Genomic DNA, 19233 nt, shown 5'->3' with positions numbered 1-19233 from the left:
TGGCAGGGGGAATCCAGAGGTAGCAAGGCCTGACTCTCACTAGACAAGAAAGCTGAGGCTTTCCTGGAGGAGAAAGTATAGGAGAGAGAACCCGAAGCTGTGCTCCTCGTTCCCTATGGCCTGACTGTGGGTGGACAGGAAAGTGGAAATTCCTAGAGGCCCTAGTGAAGGGCCTTAGGAATGTTCTGGAGGCCAGCTTCCTTCCCTGGAGATGTCTGGACAGGATGAAGAGGCTGCCACATAAGGCTCCATATGCACACGAACTCATAAGTTCTGAAAGGCCGACAGAGCACCAAAGCCAAACAAGATCGGCCTGTCCAGAGCAGACACCAGCAAGGGTCCACGTGTGAACTCAAGCCCCCATCTTCCTGCCACTCTGCGGTCGCACCCAGATACCACGATGTGAAGACAGGGCAAGGGGAACACAGCCTAAAGGAGCAAGCATTTTCCCAAAGACACAGGCATCCAAGCGAAGTTACTTTTACGGAGAGACTATGGACATGGTCAAGTTTAGAATTAACTCCTACCATCTCTTCTACCCAGTGTAGCCGGAGCAGTCAAGGCCAATTAAACGTGTTGCCAAAAAAAATGTTATCTAATTTTTTCTCTTTGCCTGCTTCTGAGTAGTAGCTTTGAGTGAATTTTCAACCTTGCAACATATATCATCTTAAAATCCCAGTAGGCAAAAACCGCAGCTGACATGTTACTTTAATACACCAAACGTTCATGGTGTTTCTGAGTGGGGTTATGGGAGATTTGTATTCATTTTCTTTCTGTTTACCTATGTTTTCTAAATATTCTGCAGTAGATGTGGTATTCTTATACATGGGAGAAAGATTGTGTGGCTTATTTTTATTCACCTTGCTGGCTAAGCACCCCTGCTCCATCATCACTCCCGACCTGCAGGAAGCACGGGCAGACTCACCTGGCAGCGGGCAGCCGAGGATCTCCATCCTCATGCAGATGCTCCCATTATCGAACCAGGACTGTGGGTTTATGCGGATGTAGCGTGCCACCATGGGGACGGGCAGCTCGTTGAGGACAGGAATCTCCTTTTCACTGTTTCCTTCAAATATCTATTTATGCACAAGGGGAAAAAAAGAGAATCTTTTAGAGCTTGATTATCGGGGCATGAAAGAGTCAGTAATTCACTCATTCCACAAGATCTCGAGCAACACCTAACGTGAGCTGGGCATTGAGGGGGAAGGAGAAATGGATCAGGCCTGGATCCTGCCCTCAGGAAGCCCCAGTCTAGTGGGGGGGTCAGGGAGGAAGAGGGGTGTTACATTTAGATGTCATAGGTGAAATCTATTAGTGCCATGGCAAAGAGACATCCACAAAGCTCTGGGATGTCAGAAGAAGGAAAGGACCAGGCAAAGCTTCAGGGATGAGGTGCCATTTGAATTGGCCTTGAAGGAAAACTCTTTAGATGTGTAGGGATGGGAGGGATTGTAAAGAAAAGGAAGCAATGGCTGGAGAAGCCCAGAGATGGGATTCAGGAGAAGAGCAACCATCTCCCTGTTACTGGAACACAGAGGAGTGTGTGCAGGGTTGGGGGGGGGGGGTGGGCGGGGCACCGTAAGTATGATAAAGAAGGTTGAAATGGAGGCTGCAGTCAGATCTTGGAAGGCACTGGATACCATGTTTGGAATTTGTACTTGAGAACCCGAGGAAGAGGGTGATAGGATCGGAACTGGCTAACCCGGAGGGAAGCGTGGAGCTGAAAGACCAGGGTCGTTAAAGAAAGTTCAGGAACTACTATAAATGACTAGCTGTGCAGGCCCCAACATTCCCCATGGGCCGCTGACCTTCCAGGGCTGAGTTGTGACTTGTGGAAGAGACCGAATTCCAGCAGCTCTGAATTTGAGCCCTAAACGTGGGCCACTTGGTTCCGAGCTTCAGGGTACGGAAAGGGGGTCATTATCCATCAGACTGGATGGCTGGTCTGGGTTGACACAGAACCAGGCAACATCCAGGTGCAAACACTGGTCGGGTGTCCACTGCCTCTGCCAAGCCCTGCACAGCCAGACACCGAGGGCGTGGTCGGAGGGAAAAGAGACTCACCATGTCTCCAGATCCATTCTTAACAGTGACCCACGTATGGCTGTCATTGCTCACCATGACCTTATAGGAGGTTACCCAGTCGCTCCTAAGAAAAAACAAAACACCATTGGGACTACACACTTAAAAATGTTTCCCTCTTCCATGCAGCAATAGAGGAAGCAGGTCCCAGAGGTGGACAGCACTGGGTCACACCCTGGCCCCCACTGCTCACCCTCCTTGTGGCCTTGGCCAGGTAACTGACCCATCTAGGCTACAGTTTATTCATCCACGAAGTGGGAATTATAAAAGCACCAAGCTTAAAATATTAATGTAACATTAAATGGTTTCATACCCTTTAAACACTTAGGACAATACCTGGCCCCCAGCAAGAACTAAATGTTGGTCACACACATAAATGTACACAAATAACTTATATATTTGTTTGTGCTGAACATTTACGTCACACACAGTAGTAGAGTTCCACGTGGGAAAGAAATCTCAGTAAAAGTGGCAAGTTGGCCTAGAAATTTCGTTTGGAAAACTGTTTGGGAACGTAACAAACTAGATCCCACCAACCACAGAAACAGCAGCCTGAGTCTCTAAGACACACGAGGTTTCTCCTGGGCTGTCACAGCCGTGCAGACAATTCTCCCACCCCACTCCACAGCCAGCAATAATCCAGTGATATCTGGGCCCCAGGCCAGACCCCTTTCATCACATCCTACTGCACAGAAATTACTGAGGGTAAAAGAGCCAAAATTTGACTTCCCAGAGTGGAGGTCAATTTGATAAGCAAAAAAAAAAAATGACTTTCCTGCGGAAAACACATTTTTCAGCTCTGCCTCAGTTTTTTTTTGCGGTACGCGGGCCTCTCACTGTTGTGGCCTCTCCCGTTGCGGAGCACAGGCTCCGGACGCGCATGCTCAGCGGTGCGGAGCACAGGCTCCAGACGCGCATGCTCAGCGGCCACGGCTCACGGGCCCAGCCGCTCCGCGGCATGTGGGATCTTCCCGGACCGGGGCACGAACCCGCGTCCCCCGCATCGGCAGGCGGACTCTCAACCACTGCGCCACCACCGGGGAAGCCCCCGCCTCGGTTTTTTATAACAGTAATTGTTAAACAACATAGACAAGTCTTCCTGAGCGTCTTCCTTTCAAATTTCTTAAATATTGGAACTAAGCACCAGTGTGCTAATCTTTTAGAACATTCCACCAGCTGAAGCATTTGGAACCCTTGTTTCCCTACTGTGAAATCTCCTTGGGCTCAGGATCCAGACAGATCCCAAGAAGGTTCTCAGTTTCTAGTCCAAATCAATACTGTCTAGTAAAGTTGGTTTAGAAAGAGCTGCTGGCTCCGTTCACTCTGAATTGCCTGACTCGTTCAAAAATGATTCTTAGGTGCTTTTATATGTGCTTGGAAGCCAACCCTCTGCTGAACTTTCTCCCTTCTCTCACCCGGCCACCAGCTTTCTGTGACTACCTGCTGGGAGCCAGGATCTATCAAACAACGTGCTCCTCCGCAGGGGGTTACGGACTCGAGCCCACGCCTGTAGATTAAGATGCGCTGAGCACGCCTTTCGAAAGGCCCCTCAGCAACAGCTCAGGCCCTTTGCACCGGAAAATGATCCTCACCCCAAACAGCAAACTGTTTCCAACATTCACATCATTTCCAAATGACTTGCATCTGCAGTTCCTTTGCCATCTGTTTTTCTGCTGATCACGCCCCACAGTGACCCAGCGAGGCAGTCAGCAGAGGTGAGGGGTGGCAGAGGTGAGGGGTGTATCCCTCAGCCACGCGTGGGTGGAAGTGATGAATTTAGGAAGCCTCTCAGTCAAAAGAAGCACACAAACAATAAGAGAGGGGTGGAAGGAAAAATTCAAACAAGTCCTCCAAAGAAAAGGGGAGAGAGAAAAAAGGAAATGCAAACCAAGTAATAATTTCTCAAACTTCAAAAAAACCAAATATGGACAAATCCAACACTTATGTTTGAAGGGTAATTAATGATGTGGCTCAGCCCTCTCTTCTGAACTGCAGACCTACATCACATCCTTCTGCCTAGCTGACCTCTCCACTTACCGTCTCAGCGATGTCTCTAATTGAACCCGCCCAAACCAACTGATTTATTTCGTCCACTCTGTACCCCAACCTGGGAGCCCCTGCCTCAGAAAAAGTACTGCCATCCACCCAGGGCAACAAAATCCCAGAGTCCTCCTTGGCCCCCCTTTCCCTCTCTCCCCTACAGTGAAACCATCACCAAGTTCTGTCAATTGTACCTTCCACATCCTTCTAGAATCTCTCCACTCCCTCCATCTTCACTCCCACCACCCAGCCCATTCTCTCTGGCCAGGACTGTTGCAGTTGCCTCCCACTGGTCTTCTGAAATTTAAACTGCCCTCCAATCTATCATGCAGTCAGAGGTTTACTCTTCTAATGAAATACGAATATGTCACCTCCTGCTTAAAGTACCAGCTATGTTAGTATTAAGACCAAATTCCTCATCATGTTCTATAAGACCCTTGCTTACCTCCTGTTTTCCATGCTCTTTTTTCAATTCCTGATACTGATTATACTCTCTCTTGCTTCAGGGCCTTTGCACATACTGTTCCATTTGTCTGGACTCCTCTTCTCCTGTTCTCTGTCTGCCTCTAAACCAGTGGTCCCCAACCTTTTTGGCACCAGGGACTGGTTTCGTGGGAGACAATTTTTCCACGGACCAGGGCTGGGGGGATGGTCTCGGGATGATTCAAGCGCATTACATTTATTGTGTACTTTACTTCTATTATTATTACCTTGTAATATATAATGAAATAATTATACAACTCACCATAATGCAGAACCAGTGGGAGCCCTGAGCTTGTTTTCACTAGCCGCTCACTGATAGGGTTTTGATATGAGTCTGCAGACAATTGATTTATTACGGTCTCTGTGCGGTCAGACCTCTCGGCTAATGATGATCTGTATTTGCAGCCGCTCCCCAGCGCTAGCGTCACCGCCTCAGCTCCACCTCAGATCATCAGGCGTTAGATTCTCATAAGGAGCGCGCAACCTAGATCCCTCGCATGCGCACTTCACAGCAGGGTTCGCGCTCCTATGAGAATCTAACGCCGCCGCTGATCTGACAGCAGGCGGAGCTCAGGCGGTAATGTGAGCCATGGGGAGCGGCTGTAAATACAGATGGAGCTCCGCTTGCTCGCCTGCTGCTCACCTCCTGCTGTGCCGCCCGGTTCCTAACAGGCCACGGACTGGCACCGGTGTGAGATAAGGGTCAAGATCCATTGTTTTCCATATGGGCTTTCGATTGACCCCTAACCATTTATATGATTGCTTTCCTACTGCACATCAACGGCACCACTGCTGTAAATCACGTGACTGTACATGTGTGGGTATGTTTGGGGATGCTATATTCTGTTCCATTGTTCCTTATCTTATGCTAAACCCACTCTGTCTTGATTTCTGTAGCTTTATAATAGGTCTTTGTATCTGGTAGTGTACATTTTCCCATTTTGTTTTTGCTTTTCACAATTTCCTTGACTGTTCTTGGCCCTTTGCATTCCTATATAAATTTTAGATTCTGCTTGTCAATTTCCAAAACAAAGCCTTTTGGATTTTAATTGAGATGGCATTGAATCTATAGGTCAGTTTTAAAGGAATTAACATTTCCAATATTAAATCTTCCAATCCATAAACATGGTATATCCCTCTATTTATTTAGGTGTTATTGTACTTATCTTTTGTTAGATTTATTCCTAGATAGTTGATGTTGATTATTTTATAAATAATACTTTAAGTTTTATTTTCTCCTTTTTTGTTTCTGGTAGAAATATAAATGCTTTTTGTATGTTGACTGTGTATCCAACCACTTTGCTAATTCATTAATAATTCTAAGAGTTTGGGATTCCTTTGGACGTTGTTAAGGACATGATATGTCATCTGAGAACAATGATAGTTCTCTTTATTTCCAATTGTTAGGGCTTTATTTTTTCTTCTTGCTTTATTTATTATACTGACTAGGATCTCCAGTTCACTGCTGAAAGAAATGCTAATAATAGACATCTTTGTCTCATTCCTGAGATTGAAGGAAAGGTTTAAGTATTTCACCATTGAGTATTTCACTACGTTTCCAGTAGGGGTTCTTTTCCTTTGTTTATGTGTTAGTTTGTTTTTATTGTAACCAAGTATGAGTTCATTCTTTCTCACATAACAAGAGAATCTGGATGTTTGCAGCTGCTAGCACTTATGCAGCTGGTTGATGGTACCAGAGTCAACATCAGTAGACATTCATTTTTCATACTCATTGTCTCCAAGTTCTAAGAAGACATCCTTACCGGTTCATTTATCATACTTGTCTTGGAGGTCTAAGAATACATTAAGATATATTCATTTTTCATACTTCTTATCTTTGGGTTGTAAGATGGTTGCTGCATCTCCATATCATGTTATGTTCAGAAAATACTGAATAGAGTCTTTCAGCTTCTATCAAAATACTTTCTAATGTTATAACAGGAGAATATGTAATTCTTGCTGTTTGGACTATTTCTTTTTTTCACATTATAAAAAACTTTTAGTTCTCGAAATGAGTCAGTACATACAAGCTTTGGAGTCATAGCAGGAGCTCCAAGCAGAGTCTGCAGTGTGAGCCCCAGTGCCCCTCACTGCAAGGAGCTTGGCTATACTCCACCATGGGCTTTTGGTAGATACGTTTCTTCAGATTAAGGAAGTTCCTCTTTATTGCTAGCTTAAAGGGATCTTTTTTCTTTTAAACACAAATGGCTATAGAATTTTCTCAAATGCCTTATATGCATCTATCAGAGTGATCATATTATTTCTCTCTTTAGTTCTGTTTATGTGGTGAATTATAGCAATTGTTTACAACTGTGGCTAAACCACACTTACATTCCTGGAATAAATCCCACTTGGTGGTGATGGATTGCTGGATCCACATATTGCTGGATTCAATTTGGCAATACGTTGCTTAGGATTTTTTGTATCTATGCTCAAGAAAGAAATTTTTTCATAAATTTGCTTTTTGTAATGTCCTAATCAGATTTTGATATCAAATTTATGTCAAACTCATAGGTGGGAAATGCTTCCCTTTTTCCATTTTCTGGATTTTTTTAAGTGCTATACCTTTCTCAAATGTTTGGAAGAACTCAAACATTCTGAAATTGGCAGTTTTCTTTGTGGGACAATATTTAATAATGAATTGACCTTTTTAGTAGATATTGGACCACTCTGATATTCTATTTCTTCTTCTGTCAGTTTTAGTAACTTGTGTCTTTTGAAGAATTATTGCATTTCAGCTGTTTTCAATATTATTGGCACAAACGTTCTTAGTATCATTTTATTGTCTTTTTCACGTCTATAAGATTTTTAACAATGCTCCCTTTTCCAATTTTGGCATTGGTAGTTGATTTTTTTCCTCTTTCCCTGGTCTGCCATGAGTTTATTCATTTTATTAATCTTTTCAAAGAATCAACTTTTGGCCTTGTTTACTCTCTCTATTATTTGTTTCCTATTAAGAACCATATGAAACTACCATTTTTATAGATCAAAATGATTGAATATCAGCAAGTTCCTAAGGCTCAGAGTAATATTTTATTAGTATCTACTCTTACCTTCATTATCTTTTTCTTGGTAATTCTTTAGGTCTGATTTGCTGTTCTTTTTGTACAATTTATTGAGATCACTGATATTCAGTCTTTCTGCATTTCTAATATGTGCATTTAAGGTTATAAAGTCCCTTTCAGCACTGCTTTAGCCACATGCTGTAATTTTGATATGTCATACCTTCATTATCATTCAGTTCAAAATATGAATTCCAGTTGTGATTTCTTCTTTGATCATGAACTATTTAGGAGTATAATTTTACATTTCCAGGTACTGGGGATTTTCCAGTTATCTATTTATTACTGATTTCTATTTTAATTCCATTGTGGACAGAGAACACACTTTACATCACGTCAATACTTTGGCATTTGTTGAGGTTTCCTTTATGACTCAGCACATAGTCAACTCTAACGTTCCATGTGCACTTAAACTAATTGCAATTCTGTGATTGTTGTACGCAATGTTCCACACATATAATTTTGAACAAATGTATCAACTGTGTTGTTCAGATCTTCTGCATCCATAATGATTTTTCATCTGCTTATTCTATCAGTTATAGAAAGATGTAAAAAGAATGCCAATCTGCCTATGAATTTGTCTGTTTCTCCTAGTTCTCGCAATGTTTTCTATATGTATTATGAAGCTATGCTGTTGAGTACATACAAATTTGACTGTGATATATTGTTGGTAGACTGACTCTTTTATGATTATGAAATATCCCTTTTTGTTTCTATCAATGCCTCTTGCCTTAAAGTCAGTTTTGTCTGATAGTAGGATAGCTAAACTTGCTTTGTTTTGGTTAAGATTTATATGATATATTTCCTCCCATCCTTTTACTTTTAACTTCTGACTGCTTAAATTTAAACTGTGTCTCTTGTAAATAGCATATAGTTCATTTTTCTGTATTTTTTCTTAGGTGCGGTATGATAATATTATTCTTCTATTGGATAATATAGTTCATTTAAATGTAATGTAATTAGTACTATATTTGGATTTATATTTACCATCTTACTATTTGTTTTCTATTTGACCCACCTATTTCATGTTCCTTTTTTCTACTTTTTGAATTTTTATTTTATGATCAAATATCCTTATTATTCTATTTTCTCTTCATTAACTTACTAGTTATACATTCACACTATTCTTTTCATAATTACCCTAAAGATTACCTATGTACCCTTGAACTACTAGTCTTATTCAAAATTTAATTTCTACCACTTCCATGATAATACTAGAACTGGTACAATAATTTAAGTCCATTTATCCCTCTATCTTTTACATGATTTTTGAATTTATTTTTAATTCTATAAATAAATTTTCTAAGACATTACTACTATTGTTTTCTATGGTTGATAATTAAAACCTACATATTTAACCTTTCTGATATTTTTCATTTATTTTTGCATTTTCATATTTCCATCTGAGATCATTCTCTTTCTGCTTGAAGAACTCCCTTTGTTATTTCTTTCAAAGCAGATATGTTAGCAATAACTTTTTTCAGTTTTTACTGTCTGAATAGGCTTCATTTCACCTTCATTTTTGAATCATATTTTTTCTGGGAATTCTAGGCTGACAATTATTTTCTTTCAGTACTTTAAAAGTTACATTTGATTAGCTCCTGAGGCACTGTTTTATTTACACACAGACAGACATTTTGAAACTACTGTTGTGACATTTAGTAAATAAATGTACAATAAGAGTATGAGTAGAGAAATGAGTGCTAACCACTTTAGCTCAAATCCAGCATTGTTGTTTACTAACTACATGTACTTGACAAGCTGTGTAAACTTTCTGGAAATAATGATACCTACAAGGAGGTTATATATTAATTTATAAGTTGAGAGATGTTATAGTATATTGGTTACAACCTCAGGCTTTGAGGTCAAGAAGCCCAAACTAAACTCCTAGTTCTTCCACTTACCAGCATGAGAGTCATGTGACCTCTGGGCTCCAGCTGTAAGACAACTGTAAGGTAACAACTCTATGTCTTTGCACAGTGATTAGGGAGTGAATGAGGTAATGCATGTAGAGTCTGAGCATAGCACCTGGAACATAATAATTGCTCCATAAATCTGAGCTCTTAATAAGAATAATATATCATAATTAATATACTGTCAAATTCTATACCAACATCTAGAATTACCAGTTGAACTATAAACATAATTCTCATGCTCCTTTCAGACACTTCCAGAGAGCGACTGATATTCGGGCTTAACCCTTTGTGCCCCAGTAATAATAAAAATCTGTCATAGCTACAAAGAAATAAAGAATTAATTACTTTTTATTTAAATTTAAGAAGGTTGATAATCCAGGGTGATAGAAGAGATATTTGCCAATCAGTAATGCTGGGGTAGGACTGAATTGTCTGAAAGTTCTACCTGCGTGAAAAGATGAAGGCAACATGGAACGTGTGAAGTCCTGCTCCTAACCCTGCAGCCATTACATTGCAAATACCATGCCAGCCTCTGAGACTACAAAGATAAATTATACATGATCTATTTACTCAAGATTTTTACAGGTTAATGAGGGAAATGGGGAAGTAAACTAGAAATTTCAAGAGAATATGATTAAGTGCTGTGAAGTTGTGAGAGGGCAGAGAAAGGGTGTGCGGCCAAGGGGAATGAAGGAGGTTGGGGGCAGGTTAATGAATGCAACGCACTCCTTATCTAACATAAAAGCTGCATATTTTATTCTTTTGTGACTGACACATCCATTGTTATTAGAGAACCAGCTTCAAAAACTGGAGCTATAATGCCCATGCTTCCTGTCTCCTAATCCTTGGAGAAGGCTTGACATTCACAGCCCTTTGTGGCTTGTTTCCAGTTCCCTCAGAGAGATTTTCCACATCACAAAACCACCCTGACATTTAATTCTCTGTGACTGGAGATTTCAACTCAACTGCAATGCAGCCCAAGTAAAGACATGCTTGTGTCAAAGACTTCCTGACTGCAGAAAGGCCGAGAGGCTCTGCTGACTCTCCTCTGGGCTCCAGCCACCTCCCTCACGTAAAACAGAAACAAAAATAAAAAACAATCCCCCCTCCCCCAAAATTCTATCCTGGTATGAGATTACGCTTCCCACCAATCCAGCCTTCCTTCGGATCAGGAAAAGAGAGGAGGTGGGCTACAAGGCAAGAAACTGGAACACATTCAGATATTTTACTACCTAATGTTAATTTGGTTAAAATAAAAACCAAGAATGTCCCCCATCGACGAAACGGTAGACTAAACAGAGCCTTCTGCTTCAGTACAACGAGATCCTGGTTACATTAAAACAAACGAATGTTTTAAAACACCAGTGGGCTTGCAAACAAGTAAAGGACATCTCCAAGGAAAAAAAAAAAGATCTGTGAACTGAAAAAAAAACATGAACAGTGAGCAAAGAAAAAGGGCAGAGTCGCCTTAGGGAAAAATGCACATAACAGTGCTGGGATCAAAACACTAAGCCTGGGGACAACAAAAGGTAGGGAAACTGATTCAGGGACTTTTTGTTGGACCCTCAAAGGGGGCTAAAATGACTTCAGAACAGTAGTATCCATCCAGCTCCCAAAAGAAGCACACATGAATCCCCTCTAAAGAAAAGAGCCTTCAATTTAGGTTCTCAGGTTTCACTAAGTTCAATCACGTGGGTGCTCACAATTTTTTAAAAATCAGTAAACACACAAGAAAACATTCTCTATGGGAAAGAAGCAGCAGAAACAAAAAGCAACAAATTTAGATCCCGAAGAATTTAACTGACTACAAAGAAAACTGAAAAGAAACTAGAAAAATTATTAGACCTGATAAGAGAGTTCAGCAAGATGACTGGACATAGGCTACTATACAAAAATTAATCACAGTTCTATCCATAAGCAGCCAAAAATAAGATACTTAGAAATAAAATGAGCAAAAGAGGTGCAGGACATTTATGGAGAAAACTTCATTGAAAGACATTTCAAAAGATATAAATAAGTGGAGATCTATATACTATGTTCATAGATAGAAAAATGTCAATTCTCAATAAAAATCCCAACAGCATATTAAAGAAACTTGACAAACTGATACTAAAATTTATAGGGAAGAAAATAATAAGACACTTTATAAGAAGAAGGAACAGGGGGCAGGGGGGAGTTGCCCTAGCAAGATATTAGGACTTATTTATAGCCTCAGTAATTAAGACACTGTGATATTGATGGATGAATAGACAAATTGTAAATGGAACAAAACTGAGAGCCCAGAAACAGGCTCATGTACATATATAAACTTGATAGAGATGTCTTACATATCAATGGGAACTAAATAAACTATTACAAGGTATGTCCAAAGGCAACTGGATATTAATATAAAAAGAAGTTGAAATTGGACCCTATATTTCACATCTTTTACAAAAATCGTAACCAAATGGATTAACTACTTAAATGTGAGAAGTAAAACTTGACACTTAAAAAAAATTAATGAACATATGGGAGAATTAGTTTGTAACCATGGGGCATGAAAAGATTTTATATATGACACAATCATTCTAATCAAAAAAGACCAATAAATTGAACTATACTAAACATAAAAACTTTTGCTTTTCAAAAGACACCATAAAGAAACCAGTAGGAGAAACCTTAAGCTGGGAGAATATATTCTGAGCACATTTCACTAACAAAAGGATTAATATTCAGAATATATTTTTTAAATTCTATAAATCAATGAGACAAAGGAGAAAAACACAATATAAACATGGAGAAACATGACAGGTATTTTACAGTAAAGGTAACAAAAACGGCAAGTAAACATGGAAAGGAGGTTCAACCTTATTAGTGATTAGGGAAATGCAAGTTAGGACTACAGTGAAAGATACTGCTTTATATTGAAAACACACTCTTTAAATTGAAAATTTAGGAGAATGGCAATACCCAATGTTGGTGAGGATGTGGAGCAACAGGAACTCTAAAGCTACTGGAGGAGAGGCTACTTGGACAACCACTCTGGAAAATGACCTGTCATTATTCCATTAAACTCAACATTTATGTACCTTCCAACTCAGCCATTCTGCTCCAAGTACATACAACGGAGATCCCCTTGTACATGTGCTCCAAGAGACATATACAAGAATGTTAATAGCATTATTTTTAAGACCAAAAAAAGTATAATAAAATAAAGTAACGAAAAATTGACAAGGGGTCAATTCAATCTCCATAAGGCATATTCCCAAGGTTAGATGGCAGTGCAAATTAATGAACTTCAATTACGGGCACACAAACAATGCTTTGAAGCATAATGCTGAGTTGAAAACAAGTTTAAAAATAGCTACATAGGGCTTCCCTGGTGGTGCGGTGGTTGAGAGTCCGCCTGCCGATGCAGGGGACGCGGGTTCGTGTCCCGGTCCGGGAAGATCCCACATGCCGCGGAGCAGCTGGGCCCATGAGCCATGGCCGCCGAACCTGCGTGTCCAGAGCCTGTGCTCCGCAACGGGAGAGGCCACAACAGTGAGAGCCCCGTGTACCACAAAAAAAAAAGAAAAAAAAAGCTACATAAAGCTAAAAATCTTTTTTATAAAGCTCAAAAAGAAAGAAAATTTCTTGCATATGTTATACATACATGATAAGATTGTTTTTAAAAGGGAAGGGAATAATAAACCCCTAATAAGGAGAATGGTTTCAGTTTTGGGAGGAAGCAAATAGGTGGGATCAGGAAACAGCACATAAATAGTCTCAAAAGTATTGGCAACGTTCCAGCTCTTCAGGTGTGTGGTGGGTTGCTGAGTGTCGGTTTTATTATAATGCTTAATACCTTAAGTGCATGTTACATCAATGGTTTTATAACCATCAAACATTACGCGATGAAAAAGATAAAATATTTATTTGAATGTTGTGGAATAGGCTTCTGCACAGGAAAATGTCCCAATCATCTCTTGGGACAGGACGTATGTGAAGATGCTACATTCATCCTTAAAGACATATTTTAAGAAAAAAAACATAAAATCTTTGCCCTGGTAACTTCTTATAAATACACGATAATTCTTTCTTTGAAAGAGCAACTATCCTGACATGTCCTAATAATAATTCCTATGGCCTTCAGTTTACGAGATGCTTCCACACACATGGTCTTACTTTATCTCAGACAAACAAGTTAAGTTTCTCATTAAGGATGTGGCTGTGAGCTGGGCTGGCAGGAGGCGAGCTGGGCTGGCAGGAGGAAAGGGTCAGATTGCTTTTCATTCCTGTTTCTCCATCCTGGATGCTCCAGTCTCCCATCCTTTGGTTTTCATCACACTCCTCTTTTCCCTCGGCTCTGGGGGCAGGATTTCAGGATCCCCAGAACAATCACCAACCTTTTTGGGGTACTGAAACAAGTTCTCCGGAGCTGCACATGGGGACTAGTAACTGTTCTCAGTCAAAAAATGCTTACAACTTAAACCTATAATCAGCACTTCTCAATCCCTTGCAAATAATCTCAATTTCTACAAAACACAAACACGAGCTGATGTGTGGTCACAAAAACAATTTTCAGAACTTAAAAAAAATCGAACATTAAAAACATAAACTAAACATGCAATCTAGATCTTAATCAACTTTTCTAATGAATATTATGTAACAGCAGTTGTTTTCAACAAGTAGAGATGAGAGTCTCAACTATTTGAAGGTGTGTGCCAAAAATGGTAATTATATCTGTCTGGACACATTGTTTTGTATGTTCAGCCTAATGTTTTCAGGAGTTATCTTTCCATCTATATCTTTCTACATGATTACCTTTGGAGCAGATATTTTAGGCAGCATGACCCCGCACCTCGGCCACGGCTGAATGGCCTAAAGGTGGGCGCCAGGCCAATCACGGTACCTTAATGATGTGACCACAGTTGTTTTGCCTACACTTGATACTTGACCCAAGATAAGTCAATACATTCTTCCCTGGGATTTTGTATTTGGGACCCAGTGACACTCGCGATTGTAAGTTGTAAACCTTGAGTGCTGATGGCAGTCCCATTCTCCATAATGTGGCTGGAGAAGCAGAGGCCGTCTAGAGGCCAGACTCAGAGCAGAGTGAGCCTGAAGCACAAAGGAGCTCCGAGGGGACCTCAGACAGTCTCGGCAGTGCTACAACCCCAGGTTCCGGGGGAGGAGCCCAGCTCCACCTCCACTCCTGCTATTCGGCTCCCTGACACACCCAGCGTGCCTCAAAGCAGACTGGGGTAATTTCCACACAAGGGAGTCCTATTCAAAAACTGCTAAGTTTTTGCTAAGTCTGAGCGAGGCAGAGAGTATGAGCCTGGGCTGGGAAGTTGGCGATTACTGTTCTTCAGGAACAAACCAGTTAAAGTGTTACCAGCTGTGTTTTTGTGACCCAGTCTACAGGTCCAGTGGAGCTAGGACAACATAGCAAAGATAAGATATTGGAGTGGGTTGGCTACACCTTGCAGCTTCAATAAGGTATTCATTACATTAAGAAGAGACAATGTTCAGTCCAGACTGATTCACTTGGAAACAGGTAAGGAACAGCGAGTCAAGGGCAGGTGTTGTTAGAAAGTCCTACCGGCCCCACCAACCAATCTGAGTCTGCTGAGGGCCAGATAACCAAGTACCCAGCCAGCCAGCGTGCGCCGAATGTCCCACCGCAGCTTGAGGAGAGCTTGTGGATTAGAAAACAGAGATCACCACCATGACAATGGGGATATTTGAGAAGAGCCAAAAGAAGCAGAGAAGCCTGGTCTCCCAAATCCCTCCCAATACCTCCCCTGTGCTCCCAAGCAACACTGAATGCAGTCAGAGGGCGGATCAGCATTATCAGTGTCATCTGACAACTGCCATTGGCGAAGATTAAATGAGCGAATGTATATAATATATGCATCGACTCTGGTACTCAAGAACAGCAGCTGGGCTTCCCTGGTGGCGCAGTGGTTGAGAGTTCGCCTGCCAATGCAGGGGAGGCAGGGTCGTGCCCCGGTCCGGGAAGATCCCACATGCCGCGGAGCGGCTGGGCCCGTGAGCCATGGCCGCTGAGCCTGCGCGTCCGGAGCCTGTGCTCCGCAACGGAAGAGGCCACAACAGTGAGAGGCCCGCGTACCGCAAAAAAAAAAAAGAACAGCAGCTGTACTAGAAATATAATACCATCCTCTTTCAAACCTCCTGATAGAAATAGTAGGACCACACAAGGAATATGTAAGCACGAAATTGGAATAGATATGTATGGATGGTGGACTGTAAGTGATAGGATATAAAGCCTTCTAAGTAGTCTGGAATTTTGGTTTCTGCCCAGAGAAGGCCGTGTCTCTCCAGCCTGCAAAGCTCTGTATTCTGGCCAGTACAAGCATGTGTACTCACATGCGCGCACGCACACACACACGTCTAGTAGGACCAGGGTTACCATCTGAAACAAGGGATCAGTGCTCACTCTGGAATGTCTGCTCCCAAGCACCCCTGCTTTGGGCTTCATGCTCACCGGACTCCTGTTTCTACCTCTAGACTTTGAGAGCTATATGGGTTTCCTATGGCTGCTGTAATAAATTCCCACACATTTACTGGCTTAAAAGAACACAAATTTACTACTGTACAGTCCTGTACAACAGAAGTCTCATGGGTCTAAGGTCAAGGTGTCAGTAGGGCTGGTTCCCTTCTGGAGGCTCTAGGGAAGGATCTGTTTCCTCGCCTGTTTCAGCTTCTAGAGCCTCCTCCATTCCTTGGATGATGGTTCCCTTTCTCCAACGTTGAAGCCACTGGTGTCGCATCTCTCTACCTAGTCTTCAGTAGTCATGGCTCCTCTGACCACAGCTGGAAAAGGTTCTCCCTTTTCAACCCATATGATTAGATTAGGTCCACCTAAATAGTCCGGAGCCCTCTCTCCATTTCAAAGTCTCTTTCACCATGTAAGCTAAGAGATTCATAGGTTCTGGGATCAGAATGTGGACCTCATGTGGGGGGGACACCTGCCCACCACAAGGACCCCACTCAGACTCTAGTTCCACTCTTAAACTCACTCCACCCCCTTCCTCTCCTTCCCTAGGCCTGTGGGTCCAGACATGTCCTACCACCTCAGTCCCAACAGGATAAAACAATGGTTGGTTAATTCCATTCAATGAATGGGAAGCTTAGGGCTTAGCCAAAAACCACAGCCACAGAAATCTAAGTCACCCTGCCCATCTCAACACACCAGTCTCTCTCCCAAAGTGGAACTAGAATTCAAATCAACACTGAGGAAATTCCTCCCCATCTGACAAATCAATGTTTAACATCAGGGTTCACAAACTTCACCTATGGTGTTTCTCAAAACATTTGGTTCCTTCTACGCGATGTTAGAAGCCATGTGCCAGAAAGAGGCACATCTGTTTTTTACCCATGATGAGCCCAGCTGGCAAGAACAAGCAAGTCATCATATTGGCCACTGGAGACTTCTAGAAACACTTCCAATTCCAGCCCAAGACCCGATATGCTCTCCTGAGCACTCCATCAACCACGTGGGTAGACTCTCACTGCACTGTGGAACACCAACAGGCCCTGAGCAGTGCTACCAACTCTATTTGACTGGGAAGAGACCCCCAAGTCTGCACGCACAGCAACAGTTCTCAACTGGGGGTGATTTTGCCCCCCGGGGACATTTGGCAAGGTCTGAGACATTCTTGATTATTATGACTGGGGGATGGGGGTTAAGTGGGGTGCTACCATGGGGGGCACCTAATGCATAGAGGCCAGGATGCCACTAACAGCCTAAAAGGCACAGGACAACTCCCAGAGCTAAGTTATCCAAGTCAAAATGCCGCAAGTGCTGAGGCTGAGAAACACCAGTCGTAACAAGTCAAAAACAAGATGGTAATTCTCCATGAGATTTGTTCAAACAATTTTGAGATAAATGCTATTGGCAATTTCTTATCAAGGAAACTGAGAAAGGGGGTTTTCAGGGGTTCATGACATTTTAAATACCGGGATGGATGCTGGCTAATACACACTTCCTCAACATTCTCCTGTTTATTCACCTAAATAACAAGTAGGACTCAGAAACAGATACATGACCAGCCAAGCTGGTGGCTGAGTGAGTTCACAGAAGGTGGCTTAGCTGTCTGACGGACACATGCAATAAATAGCTGAACAGTGAACAGAAACTGGTTTTCTCCCTAGTGTTCTGGAAAACCCCTGAATAAGGTTACACTGGGACTTTGCTTATTAAAACTTGTCTTTATAGATGGTGCCAACCTCAGCTCACGCCGTGTTCATCCCAGCATAGCTGCAACCCGTGTTCACTCGAGCAACACGCACGTGTCAGACCAGGAAGAGGGAGGGTGCCAGGCATTGGGCTGGAGTGAATCTCAAAGCAAACCCGGCCCTCTCCTCAGGGAACTTACGGTCTACTGAGGAAGACAGAAATTGCATAATTAATTGTACAATTACTTATTAAACTGCAACTGCGATATCGTTCAGAGGAGAAATACAGAGAATTTATAAATGGAGGGGGGTGCTGACTTAGTCTAGGGCTGGATGGGGAAAGTGTTCCTGGAGGGTGGTGCCTGAGCCGAAATGTGAAGGATGAAAAGGAAGTAACAGGGTGAAGAGTGGTTAGCATTGTATTAAAAATTAATACAAGAGATTCAACATGCAAATAATAATAACTTCAAAAAAATTGGCAGGAGACAATGAAGGGAGAATAAGAATAAGAATAAAAAGAAGAATAAGAATTTCCCAGAACTGAAAAATATGATCCCTTATTTCAAGGTCACATCAAGTGTCAGCTACATACAAGGTGCAACATTGGGCAGTTTTTAGCACGAGGGCTGTAGAAGTAACCCTAAAACTTTATTGAGGTGAAATAATTCAAAAGTTTGTAAGTACGAACGTACTCAGATCTTTATACTGTAAAACTGAAGATAAAGAGGCAACGGAAAAATGTTTCCAAATTATAAGGGATAAACATCTGTTTCAGGGATGATGAAACGTTATAAATTGATTGCTGTGATGATACCACAACTCTGTGACTATAGTAAACATAATGAACTATACACTATCAATGAGTGAATTGTAAGTCATGGGAATTATAGCTCAATAAAGCTGTTAAAAATTCTTAGGGAAAATTATTTCCAAACTACCCATCAAGGGTGAGGTCAACAAAAAATGCATTTTCAGGCGTACAAGGAATCCAGAATTCTACCTCCCGAGCTCCATTTCCAGAAGGCATGTACCACGAAAATAAACAGAAAAACAGAGAAACCTGGGATCTAAGAAATACAGAATACAACTCAGGAGAGATAGGAAGAGAATTCCAATAGGCATGATAAGAGCAATGTAATAGGCTTGAAAAACCTACAAATTCAGATGCCAACAGAGGCCAGATGGCTCCGGGAGGGATCCCTCCAGGAAGAAAATGAAAGAGTGAATTGTTCGTATTATGGACACATTCAGAGGAGATTTTCGGGTCTATCAGACAGCTTCAGAATGAATTAGTGAGAAGTACCTTGAAAACCAAGGAAACCATTAAAAAGAAGTGATTATTAGCTCCAGTAAAAGCAAAAAAGTTCCACAGGAAAGGAAAGGTAATTATAGCATACCATGTGACCCAGCTATAAATCATAGCTCAACGATGATCTCGATGCAAAAATTAAACACCGATTTAGCTAAAATTGATAATATAACTC

At 41.6% G+C, this 19233-nt stretch overlaps 1 protein-coding gene across 1 annotated transcript in view; it reads right to left on the bottom strand.

Moving 5' to 3' along the window:
• The window catches only part of CPXM2 (carboxypeptidase X, M14 family member 2), a 122789-nt gene that overhangs the window by 35745 nt on the left and 67811 nt on the right, over positions 1-19233 (bottom strand). Inside the window, exons 5-6 of the mRNA XM_065893764.1 lie at positions 2065-2149; positions 926-1076 (exon numbers count right to left, since the gene is read on the bottom strand). Coding sequence (XP_065749836.1) covers positions 926-1076; positions 2065-2149 — 236 coding nt within the window. The remainder of the gene's footprint in view (positions 1-925; positions 1077-2064; positions 2150-19233) is intronic.

Source organism: Phocoena phocoena, chromosome 16, assembly GCF_963924675.1.
Source record: "Phocoena phocoena chromosome 16, mPhoPho1.1, whole genome shotgun sequence".
NCBI classification, from domain to species: domain Eukaryota; kingdom Metazoa; phylum Chordata; class Mammalia; order Artiodactyla; family Phocoenidae; genus Phocoena; species Phocoena phocoena.
The sequence above is the reverse complement of the archived record's forward strand: the minus strand, read 5'-3'. Positions and strand labels throughout refer to the sequence as shown.